This window comes from Lissotriton helveticus, chromosome 11 (genome assembly GCF_964261635.1).
Source record: "Lissotriton helveticus chromosome 11, aLisHel1.1, whole genome shotgun sequence".
NCBI classification, from domain to species: domain Eukaryota; kingdom Metazoa; phylum Chordata; class Amphibia; order Caudata; family Salamandridae; genus Lissotriton; species Lissotriton helveticus.
Window position 1 is genome coordinate 327,662,850 of NC_136072.1, and position 20,250 is coordinate 327,683,099.

The 20,250-nt window shown below is 42.8% G+C and overlaps 1 protein-coding gene across 2 annotated transcripts in view; it reads right to left on the reverse strand.

Moving 5' to 3' along the window:
• Positions 1-6,071: 6,071 nt before the first annotated feature.
• ATG4B (autophagy related 4B cysteine peptidase) overlaps positions 6,072-20,250 on the reverse strand; it is a 432,299-nt gene continuing 418,120 nt past the window's right edge. For both annotated transcript variants that reach the window (XM_078665678.1, XM_078665677.1), the window contains 2 exons: positions 14,267-14,360; positions 6,072-6,662 (listed from right to left, as the gene is read on the reverse strand). In XM_078665678.1, the coding sequence (XP_078521804.1) occupies positions 6,589-6,662; positions 14,267-14,360 (168 nt within the window). In that variant the 3' untranslated portion in view covers positions 6,072-6,588. The remainder of the gene's footprint in view (positions 6,663-14,266; positions 14,361-20,250) is intronic.

Consider the following 20,250-nt stretch of genomic DNA (forward strand, 5'->3'; position numbering starts at 1 on the left):
TCATTTAACATAATCATTCCATCAATAAATAACTTTTTAATAAGAGATAAAAAGATTTTAAAAAACACAAGGGGAAGTTAAAAATTAATTAAACTCAGCTTTGATACAAAATATAAACAAATTTAAAAAAGAGTCTTCAGGCTGGTCATAACGCTTTTGATCTTATCACCCAAGCCCAGCTAAGGAATTTGGCCACACCGCAAGCAAAAGTTGTATTGGTGTCTGCTTGCAAGATTCTAAGCGCTTCACGGTGATTCCTGGTTCCTAGTTGCCAACAAATGGGTTTTAGCCACCTAGTTCTTGGTTTAGTATAAGCTGGGCATGCAAACAGGAGATGTGGGATGCTTTTAACTACTCCTTCACAATGTGGACAGGTTGGGGGTGTTTGATGGGGAGGCTTCCAATTAATTGTGTGTTCACGAACGGGAAGCATGCCCAATCTAAACTGAATAAAAAGGGCCCTATCCCTGGGTTTCTGAATAAAGTCTAAATAGGGCTCCAAATGGGACACCTGCTTATGCTGAGGAAACTCGTCGGTCAGTCTACCTGGGCTGGGATTTCTATTTTCCTGGCTATCGACCCATGCCCAGTAGGCTCCTTTAATGTCTGCCTTGGTCAACGGAGTCCCTGACTCCCAAGCCGCTTTGAATCCCAATGCTAAGAGAAACTTTTTTTGTATTTGTTAGCCAACTAATCTTATGGGATCCCTCAAGGTTCATCACTTCCCTTAGGCCGTCGGCATATTTAGATAATTGGGGTGTGCGCCAAAGTCGAGCCCAATAGAGAAGAGGACGTAGTGTAACAAGATCCTTGATTGAGCGGCGTCCCAAGTCGCTCAGTAGTGGCTTAGTGGGTGTTCCCTGCGGGAGTGAGACCAGTTCTCTAAAGAATTTACTTTCCGCTTTTACAATTACATCGACTTTGCCAAAGCCCCAAAGTTCATCACCATACAGTGCTGAACCTACGGCCCTGGCAGCATAAATCGGGCAGGAGCGATTGGCCTGGATTTTGAAGCACAATGTTCCCTTCCTATCACACCCACAACTCGCTTGTGGTTCAGAGCCATTTTGTCAATATGTGGTCGCCAGCTTAAATTATCTGAGATTCTGATTCCCAGGTAATCAAATGTTTTGACGCACTCTAGAGATGTACCATCAAGTGTAAGGGTGGACTTAGCCGACCTACTAGGATTAAAATAAAGGAGCTATGTCTTAGAGGTATTAATTACTAGGCCCCTCAAATGACAAAAAAGGTAAAACCTGTTTAACAATTTCTGCAGTCCGACAGGGGTTTTAGATATTAATAAAGTGTCGTCCGCAAAGAGTAAAGCAGGCACTTTATCACCCGCCAAAACTGGGGCATCAGCATTTATTTCCAATAGAAAGGAAACCACCCAATTCACAGAAAGCGAGAAAAGGGTGGGAGCCATAACACATCCCTGACGGACGCCTCTATTAACAGGGATTTTATCTGTTTTCTGTTCCTATGTGCTCCACCTGACTCGGGCGTAATTGTCCTCGTGCATACCAAAAGACTTAAAATGGACTGGGGGAACCCCATCCCCTGTAAAACCGACCATAGGCGGTCTCGAGGGACCAGGTCAAAGGCAGTATTTAGGTCAATAAAGGCGAGATAAAGAGTGCCCTTGCCAATGGTCACCACTTTCCAGTGCAAAAGGGCCAGCCTAAAGGCCTGATCAAAGGTGCTTGTGCATGCCGTAAAGCCTGCCTGGAATTGTGACAGGATATTGTTCTCCCCGGCCCAAGAGAGAATTCTCTCCAGTAGGACCCTGCCAACCACCTTCTGACCAGCATCTATAAGGCTGATGGGACGATAGTTGGCAGGATCCCCCCTGGGGCCCCTCTTATAAATAGGACTTACTTCCGCCCCCTTCCATGAGTCAGGGACGGGGGCCCCTTCCAGGAGAGCGTTAATCAAAAGTGCAAAATATATGGCCAATTTTTCAGGATGTGCTCGAAATAGATCGCCCGGTAGGCCGTCTTGGCCAGGGGCTTTCGCCGGGACAATCTTATTTATGGCGGCCTCTACCTCGCTTGTCACTATGGGATCAAAGGGTGCAGGGGAAAAAAGGTTGAGGGGCAACATGGGAGCCCTCGTCCCTCGAGATCGTTATCTCCCGCATAAAGTTTTTTTAAATGATCATGCCACTCCCGGTCGGTAATATGGTTCGGAATCTGGTCAGGGTCCCGTCCATTGGATCTCCTAACCAGGATCCAAATCAGCTCTCCATTCTTGGACAGACTAGCGGCCTTTAAATCTGTCCAATATAATTCCTCCCAAACCCTCTTGGCCTGTACTATAACCCGCCTGTACTCCATTCTGGCCAGTCGACAGAGATGCATCAAAAGGAGAGAAAGTAGGAAATAGGACAGGTAAATATCAGCAAGAGTAAGAGTGGTGTGTGCGGGCAGGGAGGGAGAGCATAGCGGCGCATATTAGTGAAAGGCCTGTTACTTATGAGGGGAAGTTACGCGTCTAGATGATCTGGCTGTGGGAGTAATCTGCCGGGGTCATGCGAAATTATAGCATCTTCAAAGAGTTGCAGCGTCCTAAGCTTGGCGGCATGTAACGCGCATGCTCTATTGCGCAGAGGTATTTAATCAGAGGTTGCCAGACAGCTTTAAAGCGAGTGTCGCACGCTTGCAGCCGCGCTGTACATCTGAAGATACTACCTGAAACAATGTATGGAACTGCATTTTCAATAGGTTTTGAAGTATGTTTGTTTATAGGGTACATCTTTTGTATCTGTAGTAATTTTCCAGCCTCTGTGTGTGATGTAAGTAACCAAAAGTTAGATGCATCACTTCCTGCGATAGCACCAAGCCAAAGGTCATGCTATGTCGCTTCCTTTGATTTCATGGGGTCCAAAGGTCACGTGATGCTACTTACGGTGATGTCATCAGGTCAAATGCCTCGTGATGTCACTTCCTGTGACATCATTGGAGTGGGTGAAAGGGCAAGTGAAGTCACTGGATCAATGTTGGTGTGATGTCACTTCTTTTGACATCAGGCAGGGGTACCATGGCATGTGATGTCACCTCTGCAACCCCAGGCATTTTGATGAATCGACATCCATACCGTAAACATTTAAAGGTGGTATGCTCAAACTCACAGGGCATTCCAGCCCTGCAATGAGCTCTGTGAGTAAATCTAAGCACACGAAAACCTTCACGTGAGCAAATCAATTTCTAAGTAAAAACTAAGCTTTGTGTTAAATATCAACACCTATGTGAAGGCATACATAGCTGTGCATGTTTATTGGTTACATATCTTTTCCCTTGAAAACACGTTTATAAAATGCATCTGAAAACCCACGCAAGCATCCAACACTCACACCTTTTTTGAATCTCAGAAAGAATCTGATGGGTGAAAATCATGTTCCCACACATTTACCCCCTGTGCCCAGGTGGGCACAGGGGGTAAATGTGTTCCTCCTAGCTTAGCATTTAGGTTAACACCTTCCCTGCCCCCTCAGTCTCCTATAGAGCATTTCCTGACACATTTTACACTTCTTACTGGTGTGAGAATCCAGAAGGCAGATTACATAGATATCAAGCTCATCATAACAAGACTTCTATCCAATACAAACGGAATGTCTCTGAAAGAAATCAGGCCTGGTCACGAATAGCGTAAGTGGAGAGACACACCTCAACTAACCAGAGATTTTAAAAAAAGCTTCCACCCTGAAGCAGCTTAGAAGGTTAAGTCAATGTTGAGTCAATTTAAAAAAAAATCTTTTAGTTAAATAATTTTCAAAATTGAACTTAGATATTTAAAACATGCCCATTAAATAGGAGAAAACCAACGTGATGGAGACCCACAATGAGACACAATTAACTGCATATGCACAAATCCAAGTTTGCATGAGTCCCACAAAACAGTAGCCCCCTACTGTCCTCTCGGCCTCTTTGTTTGTATGGACCAGAAGACTTAACAACAATCTGAACAAGTGTGTCCTCCATCCTGCAAGCAAAACGACTCAACAGGACTACTTGGCCTTAGAAGGGGCCACTCTTGATTGTCATAGAAAGTAGATAGGAGAACCCAGGCTTTCACACTACATATCTGGTCAACAAAGTTGTAATACATAAAGAACAATCCAATGACCTGTCCCTTCTACAACTGTTCTCCTCCCCACCACATACCCTTGTGATACTTTTCTCCATTTTGGTTTCTCTTTTCTTTTTACTTATTTTAACCTAGTTACAGTGGACCAACCATATTCATTATACCTAAGAGCAATGAACTTCTTATTCCTCATCAACAGATAATTGAAAGTATAGACTGGTCCAAATTCACATCTTCCATATGCCTCTCAAATGATGACAAAGACCACCGTGATCGCAAATGCCTAACATGAATGAAATGAAATGCCATAAGGAAACTGAGCCTCTGATGACCTTGCAGAAAAGTTAGAGAAATTTTGTTCCTGTGTTGTAACTCTTCAGAAAAAGGGGGAAGTATATATGTAATATCCATCGTCTGTGCAGTATTTGTTTTTCCGGATCCTGCAAATGCATTCAAATATTCTAATAGTTATGAATATCTGTGATAATCCCTTCAAGGAATAATATGCTTTACTCACACCACAATACTTGTGTCATGAAACTTATCTTTCATATTGTCAATGTTTTACTCCTATAAACATCTTCGTTCACACAACCTGCATTTACCGCCCACAGGAAAACAGTGGACATACTTATTTTCAGTAGGCATGCTTCACACTCACAAGCTATACTTCACTTCTGAAAGTCACTCTATTCCTTCAGACAACCTCAATTTATCACAGCTGTGGTGATTTATTTGCTATAGGCAAAGGGTGTTTGGAAAACAACGTTTCTTTATTTAGTTAGAAATAGGTCTAAACAAAAAGGAATGCACTTGGCTTAATTGGACAAAGCATAAACATTTATTTCAAGAAGACCATAAAAAACCAAAATCAATAGGGATCTTCCAAACAGGAGTCCATATAATGGGGGTCCAATGCTTTTATGTGGGTGAAAAGCCTAATAGACATGGCAAACACATTTGGACCTTGGCCTCACTTGCTATGTGATTCCTTTTTGGAACATCCTCTCAACCAAGAGATGACTATCACACAATGAAATGCAGGACACTACCATCTCTGAAGAAAGTCACCCCGAAGACAGACACAGCTCTAGGATGTCACCATTAGTCTTCCATTAACCGGATAGGGATCTGGATGATGGGTGAGTGCTCTGGCTACATAGTAGCTATGGGATACAAAGGACAATGATAGAGGTTGATTGCTACTGGCATACACTTATGACAGGGTAGCCAGAACTGCGTATTGAGACTTAGTATCACTCTCACATATAAGTCTCTGAATAGCAGGAACAGTAAAGCAAGGCCGAGTGTTCTAGATTCTTTCATGGGCTAGCTAAGGTAATGGAGAAGTGACAAGTGTCCATATTGGTTATCTTCTATAGAACAACAGGGACTGACAAGTAGGGTTAAGACATCCAGTCACATAGAGAGGGACATTGTCACCTGCTGTTAATAATGGGTGCCTGCTGCAACATAACCTCACAGGAGAACAAATTGCGTATAAATGCTGGATTATCATGCACATTTCAATAAGGGTTGCTGAGCACTGTAACAAAATAATCTGCCATGGAACATCAAGGGCTGCGGAGAAAGGCATTCAATGCCTTCACATACAGGTCATGAAGCAGCATGTCATTTTTCATCTATGCATCAAGCCCACAATCTTCCTCACCCCATTGGATCCGATTGGGCTCAAAAGGTAGGCTCTGGTCAAACGCAGCCAGCAGAAACCAATCTGATGTTTATGCTGCAGGCAAAAATGCTTAGAGAGGGGAAGTTTATGATGGCTGTCCTGACCTTGAGGTCCATAAGCAGACCTCCTTGCAGAATACTAAAGCAAGTTCAGAAGTCAGGTTCCACGCCATCCTTGTCCCTATGCTTCTTCAAACTGAATTGTATTTTTCTGCAGTTCAAATGGCTGTGCTGGAATAAGTGAAAGTTGCCTTATTATCATTAGAGCTTTACCAAAAAAGACCCAGATCTTCTTGCTGTTCCACAGAGTGGAAAATTTATTTACTATCAGAAATAAAGTGGCATACAACAGAAGTCTGGAATACAACACTCTTTCTGGGAAAGACCTGCTTGCAAAAGGAGTGTTCCAGTCAGGATTGCACAGTCCTCTATCCCGGCTACATGTCTAGCAACACTTGGGGATGCACATTTGAGTGTGATAAGTCACCAGTGTTTGAAGATCACCAGGAAGCATTAGTAATGAGGTGCAGCAACTGCAGTGGATCCAACAAGTAAGTCTTAGGAAATGAATAAGCTCCGCTGTTTCCGCTGTACAGAAAAATCAGTCATACTCCCCCTACCTCCAGCCCAGTGGTGAACAAGACTGGTGTTCGGGAGAGGACTAAAGGATAGTGGGATGAGCCAATTTCAAAACATGTTGTTCTGCTGAGGATAGAAAGCTGGAATGCTTAACCTCCAAGACATAGTAGTGGTGTCTTCAACAGAAGACACAATTCAGGGTGACCTTCTCGGTTTTATTCCTTTCCTTCAAAGAGATAAAATTTCAAATTCTTCATCTTCTGAATCAAAGAACCTCTCCAATTGGTTGGCTTCAAAAGAATCTGCAAAATAAGAGAAACAAAAGAGTATTTAAGCACCAAGTCTAGTATGCGGATACATAATGTTATTAAACATTTTTCTACAGCCATATAAAATCAATAACTTAGTCAAAACAACTTTAATAGAGAAGAAAATACAAAATCAAAGGTCATTATCGATATCTTTTAGATGGGCGCATAACTGTTATGCATTCAAGCGTCCACTTCGAAATAAGATTATCTAAGGAATATTCTGAATTTCAGCCTAATGAATCAGCAACAAGGATTTAGTCTCCAAAGACACCAAGCATCAAAATACCTAGATGCATTTCCATCCAATATGGTGCCCATCATCCCACCGCGATGTACTGCTCATCCCAAATAAAACAACACAAGTTCACAAAAAGTATCTCATAAAAGGGATGGACCACCGACCAACCGCGCACCGCCTGGGAACAACTCTGCACACTGAAAACAACCACTCTTATGAACTCCATCCACTCTGGAGCACAAACCGACGCATGCCCTCACCAGCTTTTCAAATTTGGAAGAGACGAGATAAGCCACTAGCTCACCACCACCATCCTCAATGCCTGCATAACCACAGCCATCTTTCCCGATGCCAGGAAACACGCAAGGTGGGACCCCTCCTCAAGAAATCTTCATTATACCCCAGCTAGCTCTGGAACTACCATCCCATCTCTCTGCTCCAGTTCCCTGCCAAAGTCCTGGCAAAGGACAAAATGAATGCCAGTACTGAACTAAACTCACCACCACCTTATAACTAGATCTTATGAATCAAACATAACGATCAGCTTTTTGAATTGCACCATCCCATCTCTCTGCTCCCGTTCCCTGCCAAAGTCCTGGCAAAGGACAAAATGAATGCCAGTACTGAACTAAACTCACCACCACCTTATAACTAGATCTTATGAATCAAACATAACGATCAGCTTTTTGAATTGCACCAATAAATGGTTTATTCCACTTCTATATTTTTCATAAATTTTGCAAAATGTAGTTTTTTGTGCATATAACTTCATGAAATACACTACAAACGGACTATATACAATAAATACAATTCATTCAAACCTTCCCACTATGGACATACCAACACAACACACCTTTCACAAATTTGGCCAAGACAAAAAAAATCATCACACACACTCACATACCATCCATCCAAAAAGCCCAGTATGGGTCAGGTTCACTGTTGCTTGACCACAAACATAGACCGCCAAAATCCCAATGTCAACACAACAGACTAAATACAATAAGTTCCCTTGATCATATATTTTACATAATCATAATACTCTAAACAATTTTGAGCAAATCACAATTTTTAGGGCACATTATATTTGACATGGGAACAGAACAAGGACGACGCGTTTCGAACCCAGTAGATAATGGGGTTCTCCTCAGGACCACAAGGCTCTTAGATCTTCAGGGAATTAAACCCTCTTTCGTGTGTTCATGTGTTCATGTGTCAGTAATCTTAGGCTACTAGTGGCAATCCTTTGTTGGCAGCACAATGTTCGTTAACATCACGGCCGTCGCCCAAGTCAACAGCAACCCTGCGCGTATCCGTTTTAAGCGCTCAAATCCTTAATATTAATACCAAGCGTATATAATCCGCTCCTGACTATACTTCCGCAGAAGCCCAGGTGGCTGGACGGGGCTGGTATAGAAGACCTAGGCCCAATTGGCTCTGAGTCGAACCAGGGGACACTGTTTGCAAAACTACTCCAGTCTGCACTGAAGATCCCACAGCCGGGACTCCTGTCCATGGCCCTGCACTGCTGGTAGGGCTGTGTTAGGCGAGTGGGCAGCACAGTGCTTTTGGACAGAAGCGGGGATAGTGATGGTGAGTAACTGTTATATGAGTAACCATATCCTGCTACAAGACATGGTAGAACAGACCGCCTTGCCAGCGTGCCAGTTACTCACCTACGAGGCGCTTACACACATTTCACATACTATGAGGATTGGGAGATGAAGAATCTACGGCCTACATTGTTCTCCAACTTCTGCAGGCAATGGGCTCTAGAGGACACCTGATTTCATGGTCTACATAGCACTGAACACCATGGACAGGAAACCCCTGGATGCCCTTGGAACACAGAGCTAAGGCGAGATATAACAGACATTGAATGGGGGAGAATACTGGCATATCCACAGAAGGTGTCTCGCAACACACTTCAAGTACATTCAATTAAACTACACGCACAGGACGTACTTAACACTGCACAAGATCAGGGCCATTTACGGGGGTAAACCCAGAACACATCCCCGCTGCGCAACTCTAGATGCAGACTTCAGACATATGACGTGAGGGTGCGCCCAGCTTCAGGTATACTGGGGAGGGTCCTGTCAAAGCTAAACGCCACCCTGAACTGAACACTGGAGAATACTATAGAGGTATGCCTTTAAGGAGGCTTTCCTAGACCCAAGCCCAAGAGGGTCAGGAATAGGTTCCTTGACCTAGCAATACTAGAGAAGAGATGAATTGCAATGGTTTGGAAGTCCACTACAGGGCATAAGGTCAGAGAGATCAGAGATGTGAGATTGTGGGCTCGAGGAGGAGAAAGCTCTACAGAGGGAGGAGGCACGCTGTGAAGTGATAGCTGCCTTGTGGTTGGCGGTGAGGGACGAACGAGAACAGCGCTCGGACACCGAGGAAAGGCTGGCGACCCTCAGGATGATGATGGGCATGACAAACTAGCCTGACTGAATGACTGGGACACATCACTGGGAGGACCTAGGAGAGAGGGATGATCAGACCGATGGCCGCTAGTGGTGAGTCCCGAGAGGGGGTCTTGACTTACTTGGTGGCAGTGGTTGCGGGGTGCTGCACGATGAGGCAGCGGACAGGCGCAGGTGGGCGCAGATGGCTCTCTCTCCACAGAGGCGGACCCCACGACCCCCCTACAGCAGAATTGGAGCATCACATTCCCCTGAGACAGTAGCTAGCATGCAGTCACAGTGATGTGACTAAAATCACCTATTGGACTCAGGTGCATTTAATAGTAACTAAGCCCTGATATCTGGTGGTGAGGCGCAAGGGTCACCATAGACATATCGGTGTCGCACTCAATTCATGTGGTCAATGGGAAGACCTGGGGCACGCCCGCAAGATTGGCAGCCAATAAACTGGGGACTGGGCTGCGGGGGTGAAAGCACTGAATCAAAATTGCAATGTGTTTAAAAAACAAAGTAATGTGCCTCTGTGAAATGATTGACGCACACATTTGATAAATGCCTATAAAAAAATAAGTGTTTAAAAAAAAAAAGATGCAATCCCAGGTTTGTAACAAAACCATTAAAAGGTAAAAGGGTTAGCAAGCACCCTTGCTTCAGTCTCATATTTGTTTTGATTTTTGCTGTGATGAGACTGCCAATTCCTAATTTCATAGAAACCGAAGTATCATACTGTAGTTGCCAAATAGCGTTCAGAAGCCCAGCATGTATTCTCCAACTGTCTAACTTCCTTCCCACATAATGTGGAGCTGCCAGGTTTGGCTACTGCTTAGCATTGCAAGAGCTAAGATGGTATCAGTTGCACCCAAATCGGTTTCGAAAGCCTGTTTCATACTAAGGAAGTGTATGTTCATCATTTATCCACAACTTAAGGTCTTCCAGCAGCAATGAGGGATATTTTTTGGCATTAACATCAACTAAATTTATCATTCTATAGCAGGTGGGATTACAGCAGGGTTTTTGTTTTATCTTGAACAGTGCATAGAAACTGGTTGCCGAGAAGGGGTCATTACATTTGACAGGGCAGACGAAGGCCATTGGGACCTGATGCTTCATTAGACCTACTTTTTTGATGACTTGCAAGATCATTACAATAGACAGCCAAGCCAGATTGTCTTCTTGAAAGTCTAGTTACAGATTAAAAACTCCTACAGTTCTTACATTCATGAGATGTGTTGATGCCACTGATCTGCCTTTATGCCACTGCCTTAATCTATTAGATGGGAATGATGCATAATATGATGAATTAAATGCACCAACATTCCATCCATACTAAAAGACTCATCTTTATTTAAAAAAAATAATAATAATTACAATGCCTCATTTTTTCTCTCTGAAATTGTGTGTAATGTCTTTAGTTATAATATAGGTGCAAAATAATTATTATATGTTCGGACCATACAAAACACCACTATTAACTATTGTGTCATTTCTATGTTAATTACACAAGCTCCTGTTGATTGACAGGCTAGCTCCTGTTTCTGTTGTTGTGGTCTGGAACATTTCAGGCACTTTATAGTCCGAGCTGATAAACCACATGTAGAGGGAGCTTTTGGCAAGCGTGTGTGTGAGGGGGGGGGGGGGTTACTACTCATACCTAGAGCTGTTGCATGGACCTTAGAAAGAGCAGTCACTACTCTTCATTTGCATTTTATATTTTTCACAGAATTGCGAACAAACGTATACCTGTTTGTGGTGAAAGACAATTAGCATGGTATAGAATGTCATTTACACAGCCAATGCGTGTTTTCCTGAGTCCAATGTCTGTTCTGTATAGCAGAAAATTGTCTGCATCGCATGCTCTTTGACTACTATATAATACATACACATGTCCGAATCATTGCAAGTTTATGTCCATCGGGTTAGCAAACTATTTATCATTTTCTGCGTAACGTTTCCTTTTTTCTCCGTGTGCCCGGTTGGTGTTTCACGTGAATATCGGTATCTGAGCATGCAATCAAAGCAAAAGAATGAGGCAAAATGTGATATAGATTTATATTAATCAAACAAACTAACAAAGCCATTATCTACTCATCACTCCTGGGTCGATGTGTATGCTATGTGTGTGTTCCACTCTCAGTATATCTATGTTAAGCTTGACGCTTTCTTTAACCCCTCCCATGCTCATTTTTTAAAAAATTTTTTAATTGTTTTTATTGCAGAATCATGGACAAAACACTGGGAGATATCAACCATCCTCACCACCACAATACAGGGTACCATACATTTTCAGGGTTGCACACCGCCCATCAGCCCACATCCCGGAGGCCAGGCGGCGCAAGGTCAAAGTCCAACAAAAGGTCGCCTAGTATGTGACAGAGGGGTATCCGGTCAATACCATAACGATGCATCTGCTTTTTCCCCCCCCTCAACAACTCCCCCTCTCCCCCTAGACAACCCCTGGTGGAGTCGTGTCTACCATGTGAGCAACACATAAACCCGCTGGTTCTGTGGAGCAGGGTCCCACTAATACACTAATACATCGACTGTCCATGTTCCCTACCCGTCGCTACCTGCGTTCCTAGACCCCTCCCATGCTCATGACGAGCTGAGCTCGTCATGAGCCACGGGCGCTCCGGTGCTCATGACGAGCTCAGCTCGTCTTGGCCCGTGGAACACTCAGGTGCGGGCAGAATTCCCCTGCTGTGCTGAGCGTTCCACGGGAGCCAGTGCACCTGTGACGAGCTCAGCTCGTCATGAGCACAGGAGCGCCGTGGCTCGATGCTCGATAGGAGCATGGGGGCACTGTGCGCGCCCCCTCCCCCCCCAGCACAGCGGGGGAATTACCCCCGCAGCAAAGGGGTTAAACTGAACGAGCCTGTCTCGCTAGACAACCTCATGCCCCTCCCAATGTCAAACACCTATTGGAGATGCGGCCCATCTCACTATGATAACCCCCGGCCTCAGTTTTAGCTTGTCTCGGCATTCGGCTGTGAGTCCGTGTCCTAATCCCGTGTTTCTGCTGCTGGCGAGGGATTATTCCCCTTTTCCTCGTCTATGCTCGTTAAATCTACAAGTATGGTATCCCAATACTGCGCAAAAGGGTATTTGCGTAATCCAGCTGTTTCCTCTCTGTGTAGTGATGTGCTTTCGGCTTGTGCCCACACTAGGAGTGATCTTGTCCAACTGTTGACAGCAGGGGGGTCAGTGTGCTTCCACCTCTTGGTTATTAACCTCTTTGCCACAATCAGGCCTAAATCGATAAATTGCAATGTGGCCCTAGTTTTCTTTGATCTAGGATAGAGCCCTAATATGCAAACCTCCCATGTGCGCATTATTGTCCTATCTGAACATGTTGTAAGTGCTGTGACAATTTCCTGCCAATAAGTATGCAGGAAGACGAAGTACCAGAGCATATGTAGGAGGTCTGCGTCTGTCTGTAAACAGCACGGGCATGTAGCGGTATTAGTATGACAGTATTGGTTTAGTTTGTCAGAGGAAGGGTATGGCCTTTGCGTTATATATTTCTGTATTAGTTTAAACTAAGAATTTCTCAGAATATTAGTGGGGTTGGCTAGAAGTGGGTCCCACTCCCGATCTGCCCATTGTTGTCCCCTGACTGCTTCCCATCGCGCCAAAGGGCCGTCATGGGTTTCATTTTGTGTAAGTAGCGCCTCGACTAGCCAGTGCACAATATATGAACCATTGCCCATGACATGCAAGTGTTGCATCAGAAGATGTGTGTCTGGTTCAGTAGCGATATCGCCCCATGCCGTGAAAAGCGATCTCGTGAGTGAGTTGTAGAGTAAGAATTGACCTGCTGGTAGGTCATAATCATTTGGCAAAGTCTCAAATGGTATCAAGGCGGCGTCTGTGTAGAGATCTCCTAACATGCTTAATCCCGTGTCATGCCAGCAAGCTAGTGCCCCGCTGGATGTGCCCGTCTTTCTCCTAGGTGTCCCTAGAAGTGGTAATGACGGGGCGTAGGGGGTTGTAACTTTTGTTAGGTACAGGCTCCTCTTGTAACAGCGGAGAGCCAGAGCCAAGTAGATCAGTGATGGGCGTGGTAACCTGGCAGTAGGGTGAAACAGTTGATATATTTGGGATTGAGAACATGGCAGCTGCATGGCTGCTGTGTCTTCTAAACTGTTATTTATGAACCATCTCGTCACCCATTGTAATTGTGCAGCCAAGTAATAGAGTTCCATATTAGGAACTACCAACCTTCCTTTACTGGTAGGGGCATATCATTTCCATAATACGACTAGGGCCGGCCCTTGTTCCAGATGAGGTCCTGAATTAATTGATCGAGGTCACGAATGGTTCTGGTCGGGACGAAAAGCAGTGACTACTCATTCTGGCATGTTACTTTTACTTGTCCGTTTGCGGCTAGTTGAATAGAGCAACTGTGGGCAGGTAATAGCTAGCTGCTAGATTTGTCAAGAGAAATGCAATCACCTACTTAAATGTAGATCACTTTAAGCACCAATTTCAGACCTGAAGTTTGCCTTGTGCCGCTTCACCTACTGCCTACCAGTTTGTTCAGTAGCTGGTCATTGTTCTAGAGAAAGGCAAAGTTTAATTGAGCAGACATCTAACAGATTTTACTGCCAAACCGTATTAAATTAAAACATGTAGTTATGTTTCATCTTAGTTTTCATGGAAATTTGACATGCATATTTCTATTTTTTTTTGGGGGGGGGGAGACACAAAATGCACATCACCAACATCAGCATATTACACCAACAGCACAATATACTAGGCCAGTCCCTCATAAATTGACTGATTCTGACACTTTCTTTTCCCCCATATTGTTATGCCCTTCCCTCTGTAGTCTACTTCCACTTCTTTCTATGTGTCTGACCCAAATCGATTACTGATGTCATACGCCTTTCAACAAGTAAACATTTCCGGATTAGTTTTAGTCTTACCTGGTGTGAGGCTCAAAACATCAGAACTACAAAAGTGGGAGGGCTGTCGTTCCACCAACTCAAACATAGGCAGGGCTCCTCGTAGATGAGTCATCTAACAGGGACAAGAAAGAGTGACCTAATTAGGAACTTTGCCATCTAGCTCTGTCACATTTCAATTGTAGTGGCAAACAGAGAAAAGCACCAAACAGTAACAATACTAGTAAACGGCATAGTGTAATTTCATCAGTAAACTACTGTAGGTATCTAATTTAATTAGAGAAGTATGTAAATGTATATGTTTTTCAGAACACAGTTTCTGTAGAAATTGTATTTTTTCTTTTAAAAAAAGTGAAACTGCTGAATTTTGTGGGGGAAAAAAAGAAAAAATACAATTTCTACAGAAACTGTGTTCTGAAAAAACACAGGTTCCTAAACAACAAATGAAATAATAAAAAAGTGAACATATTTATAAATATATACATTTACATACTTCTCTAATTAAATTAGATACCTACAGTAGTTTACTACAGGGCCTTTCTCAACATGCTCACTTTGATCATTAGAAAAGGTCTCAAACTTGCGCATTTGTACTTTGTACATTTTCCCTAAGCACACTTTTACCTCATCATATTGGCGTCTGCCTGCTTGCAGACATAATCAGGACACCTTACAAACGATTTTTGTCAGTATTAATTTTATACATCGCATTGCCCCGGGATACCTTTCTGAATCCTTGACCAGCCGCACGCCCACCTGCAATGTAATATCTGCCAATCAAAATCTTCTAGTCCCACTCAGAGAACAATGCATTGCATTTTTTATAGATTTATTTAAACAACTTTATATTGCACCAGTAAATCACAGATAGCACTAGAGCACTTTTTACAGAACTCCTCTGAGGACATCATTGCACAAAAAGATACATTTGACAGGCACAGGCTTATATCAAATGAGTAAAAGAAAGAGCCAGACAAGGGGAGTTATTGGAAATTGCCTATCAATGGAATTGGTGGGTTCCATTCAAATTTCAAGGGCCAGAAAGTTCCAGGCGGTGGTTGCGGCATCTATGAATGTGTCTTTTTTGCCCAGACAGGTTTTGAGTCAAGGAACTTCAAGGTGTTACTAGGTTCGGTTTTTGAGTTATTTTTGGACCACCATCAGCAATTTAGACAGGTACATTGGTTTAGTCAAGTAAACAGCTTTGTAGGTGCGACAGCGTAACTTGACTTTGATACTGGTTGCCAGGTAGGCAGTGCAGGTTGCAGAGAATTATGGTGATCTGGTCGAAGGTGATTAGATCAGTAATAAACCTGCAGCTCGTGGTTTTCATAAGATTTGCGAAAATTAAGTGCTTGCTTTTTTTTTATTTGCATATTGGAGGTAGAAGTTTGTTACTTGGCCACCAAGTTCAAATGTTGGATGAGAGTGAGGACTGAGTCTAGTATGAAGCCCAGTGAGTGAGTGCACTAAGGGTGACATCGACTTAACAAGCCTTCTGATTTCAGTTCGACTAATTCTGAAAAGTCTAATTTGTCCAAAGGTTTGGTTAAAATGAGGAGAAAAGTTGTTTTATGTAGGCTGAGAATCGAACAATTAATAGACATCCACGAGTAAAGAGCTTCAATGGAAGTGCAGAGTAAAGACTTCCTTTATGATGATAGACGTTAGGCTAAATAAGCGTGTGATGAACCCATCACAACAGCAGGACACCCTTTGAGTAACATGGAACTCTATAAAATGACTACTGTAAAACGGATCCCTAGTGAGATGTTAATGTCTGCCGTGGTGGGTGATTCATTGCCATCTGGTTCCACTACTATGTATTCAATCACAGTCCCACTTGACAAGGCATGGATAGTAGATGCAAAGCCAAAAAAAGCATACGTTGGAACATGGTAATAGCTATTTTAACCCCGAACACCGACTGTTGTGACACTCATTAACAATGGCATTGACACATTCAAAGACAGTGACGTTCCATTATCACCCATCACTCCAGTTCCTGAATCAGTGGAGTGGCCCTAAAGAAGACAGGTAAATAAGGAGCTAGTGAAAGTAAATTCAGGAATCGGTAATGAGCAGTCTCTTCGGAAGACGAAATACCACTTTGAGGAACATTTTGGACAAACAATTCCCATTTTATTAATAGAAACTGAAGACCGTGTGAAATACAGACCCACAACTAGTCGAGGAAGAGAGTGAGGGGGTGCGGAAGAGTGAGATAAAGTGTTTATAATAACTAGGATAAATGATGGAGAATCAGATCATAGGTCTAACATGAGATAGTGAGAGGCTTTCAAAATCATTGCTAAAGGGCAGAGGTAAGATAGTTATCCTCTTGATAGCCCATAAATGGCAATTCATTCTGGCTCCATTTATGGTCATATTAAACAACGAAAGCACGATTTTACAAACAATTACATGAAAATATGTAAAACGTGACATTTACTATTTCAAGTGTACAGGGTTTGATACTGGACTAAAGAGATGATATAGAAATTTGACAAAAGAATCAAGAGTGTGTACGTAAAGAAGGGAGGTGGGCACGAAATAGTGTGGGACACAGGGTATATCTAATAGAACGTGGACAGTTCTGTTCACATGAACTTCAATATAAAGATGCAAATGCCTTGCTGAAAGATTTGATTTTCAAACTAGAATCTTCTGACAATTGATGGATTTTGGACATGTTATTCTTTCTGGACTACAGTTTAAAAAAACCAAAAAAACAATTATTATTGTTTTACAGCAAACTCATAAGATCAGCACAGTTAAGAGCCAAAACAATCAGGTTCAGAAACATTCCCCATTTATATTAGTAATTATTCAAGATCACCTATGCAACTAAGTCCTTTCCGCTGCACTACAGTCTTCTCGGCCTTCCGGTCATGGCGCGGTTCATGTTTGGATGCTGCACTACTGACTCTACCCAACTATCCCTAACCCAAACTCCAACTATCCCCATCAACCCCCCCTCCCTCACCACCCTCCCAGGCATGTCACGTAAGGGCCATCCACTACAGCTCCGGAGAGCCAATGCCATAAGTGTTTAGTGCATCGGGACAAGTGAAATCGCCATGGGGCCAAGCATCCCTTGTAAGGGCCGATTGCAGTTGTGGACAGACAAGATAAGGTGTGTTCAAATCTGACTGCTTGTTAAGCTATGGCTGCCATGGGGTCATCCGCTAGGGCATCGTCAGCTTCGTCTGGACTACAGTTTTGGTTAAGTGAGTAGGAATATGTCAATTCCAATGAGAAATCACTAACCAGACTGGCATTATATGAAATTCATGGATTATGCCTTCAGAAAAAAAGATGCCAGATGAGGGGAGGTACAAAATAGCTCATCTTGAGGAAAGCCTTGGTCAAACGTAGCTCAGTTTAAACTGAAAAATTAATAGGGTAGAGAAAAATAGAACCGCATTCAAAATAAATATGTTATGTCTTTGAGTGAATGGCACCATGGAGGTTAACTTAAACAGTTTACTTAATGACAATTTTGACACCAAAAAAAAATGTAAAGCATAAGTGAAATTGGAGTTATATTCAATTTTTTTAGGCATCTATTGTAATAGCATCACTTGAATCATCACTAAAGTTGTAAAATTGTATGTATCTATAAAATCTGAAAACGTATTCAAGTGTTCGGTCTTTTGAAACCATTACCCCAAAACAACATATTTTACATTAATAAACCGTCCCAGTAAAAATCATTAATGGAAAGTTAAAACCATAAATCCTTATTGTACATTTAGTGAACTCGAGTCAATTTCTATTATCCATAAAGTGCTTGACTCTTAAAAAACATTGTCATAATAAAAAAAACACAATATGAGACTGTGGCTCTATGTTTTTTGAACACTGGTATAAAAATACTGTTCGTTTTCCATAAAATATTTTTGGAAATTTCCATAAATTTTAGTCAATTTTGGATCTCCACCGGATTTTGACCTAATTCTTTTGCAAACTAAGGGGATTGAGGTACCGCCTAACCAGGTGGTTACAGCTTCTCTCCATGTTCGAATGTTCATGTTTATACATATTTCTTTTAATAATATTTTTCTTTCTTTTATTAACTTTGGACATGCACAGACAACCTGTTGTAGAGATTCTTGTTTATAGTCACACAATCAACAGTATTGATTTTGATTGTTGTCTTTACAGGAAGGGATAAGATTCTTCATTTCCCACATGCCAAAGGTGAATTTCATGAATTGATGTTTTAAGGCCAATCGAAAAGCAGGCTAATAAATATTCCTGAGGCTTCCTAGTACCATAAGACTTCATCACCGTCCAAGCATGATGTCTTCTAGTAGAGTGTTCTCGTCTGTTGAATGAGACAGGAGTTTTGTTGTTCAATTAATTGCTTTGTTGAAGGCCTCTTTCCTGATGCTGGAATTCCAAATATCTTGCGCCCAAAGATCCTCTATAACCTGGATTATATTGCAACCCCAGGAGCCTTGTATTTTATTCTCTTTTTGCGCCTCAATTTCTTTCCAGCACAGGATTTCAACCAGTTTCGGATGCTTGGAGTCTCCTACATAGTTTAATACATGTGCCTTGGCTCCAGAATATTTGGTCGGACAAGCCAAAATCGAGTCGAACTTGTGACGGAGATGCGGATTTCTGAATGTGGAATACGTTTTTATAAACTTTTGTTTGTATTTTGTTTAGAGTTGGAATTTCACGACCCCTAGTTATTTCAGTTTCATAGGCCACAGATGGCATTAGCTATGCGAGCATGATGGATAGTAGATGACCGTAGGATGGACAATTTAATTTTTTGTTTTTGTAATTTAAAGCCATATATGAGTGTTTGGGCTTCGGCCCACATTGCTGAAAGCTGCTGTTTGTAACTCAGTTTCTGTTCGACTTTAAATCTGAGATATTTGTATGTGGCTACTGTCTCAACATTTTTTCCATCCATCCATATACCAGGAGTGTTTCTTACATTTGGTATCCACTAACCGTACTACCTCTGTTTTAGTCAAATTTTGTTCTAGCCATTGCAGTTCCATGTACTTGGCTATTGCACTCATGCTGTGTTGTAACCCAATTTGGGTTTGGCTTAAATCCTTCCGTGCTCATGACGAGCTCAACTCTTCATGAGGCACGGTGGCGCTGTGCTCATGACGAGCTGAGCTCGTCATGACACGCGCGGCGCTCACACGCGGGGCTAATTCCCCTACTGTGCTGAACGTTCTGAAAAACGGGCGTGGTCATGACGAGCTCAGCTCGTCATGAGCACAGCGCCACCGTGCAGTGTGACAAGCCGAGCTCGTCACAAGCACCGTGGCGCTGCGCGCAGCCCCCCAGCGCCGCAGGGGAATTAGCCCAGCGGAGAAGGGGTTAATAGCACTATATCATCCGCATACTGAAGGCACTCAATTTCCTCAATAGCGAACCTTGGTGGGTGACTGTTTACATCCTGTAGAGCTTCTTCAAGATCAGATAAGTACAAGTTAAAGAGACTGGGGGCTAGCACACACCCCTGCTTTTCTGTTCTTGGTACCAATTTTCTTTGTAACGCAACTGCCGTCCCCTATTTTTTCCTGAGTCCAGGTACCAATATATAGTTCTTTAATGGCATTCAGTAAATTACTTGGAATACCCCAAATAGCCAATTTTTCCCATAAACATCTTCAGGGCACACGGTCGAAGGCGGACTTGAGGTCCACAAAACAGGTGAACAGACGCTTGTTCTTATATTTGGCATTTTCGGCTAGAAGCATTAGTGCAGTAAGATTTGTTAGTGTGCCTGCACAGACCCTGAACCCTGTTGGAGTACCAGGGATCCGTTTGTTGTCATTTAACCATTTGTTAAGATGTTCGAGCAGGCAAGCTGCATATAGCTTAGCTTCAACATCTATTAAAGCAATAAGTCTGTAATTGGTTGGCTTTAACGGATTTCACTTTTGAAGATTGGGTAAAAAATACTTCTCTTCCATGATTCTGGGATCCTATTTGTCACGAACAACTCATTAAGGAATGGCTCAAAGTAG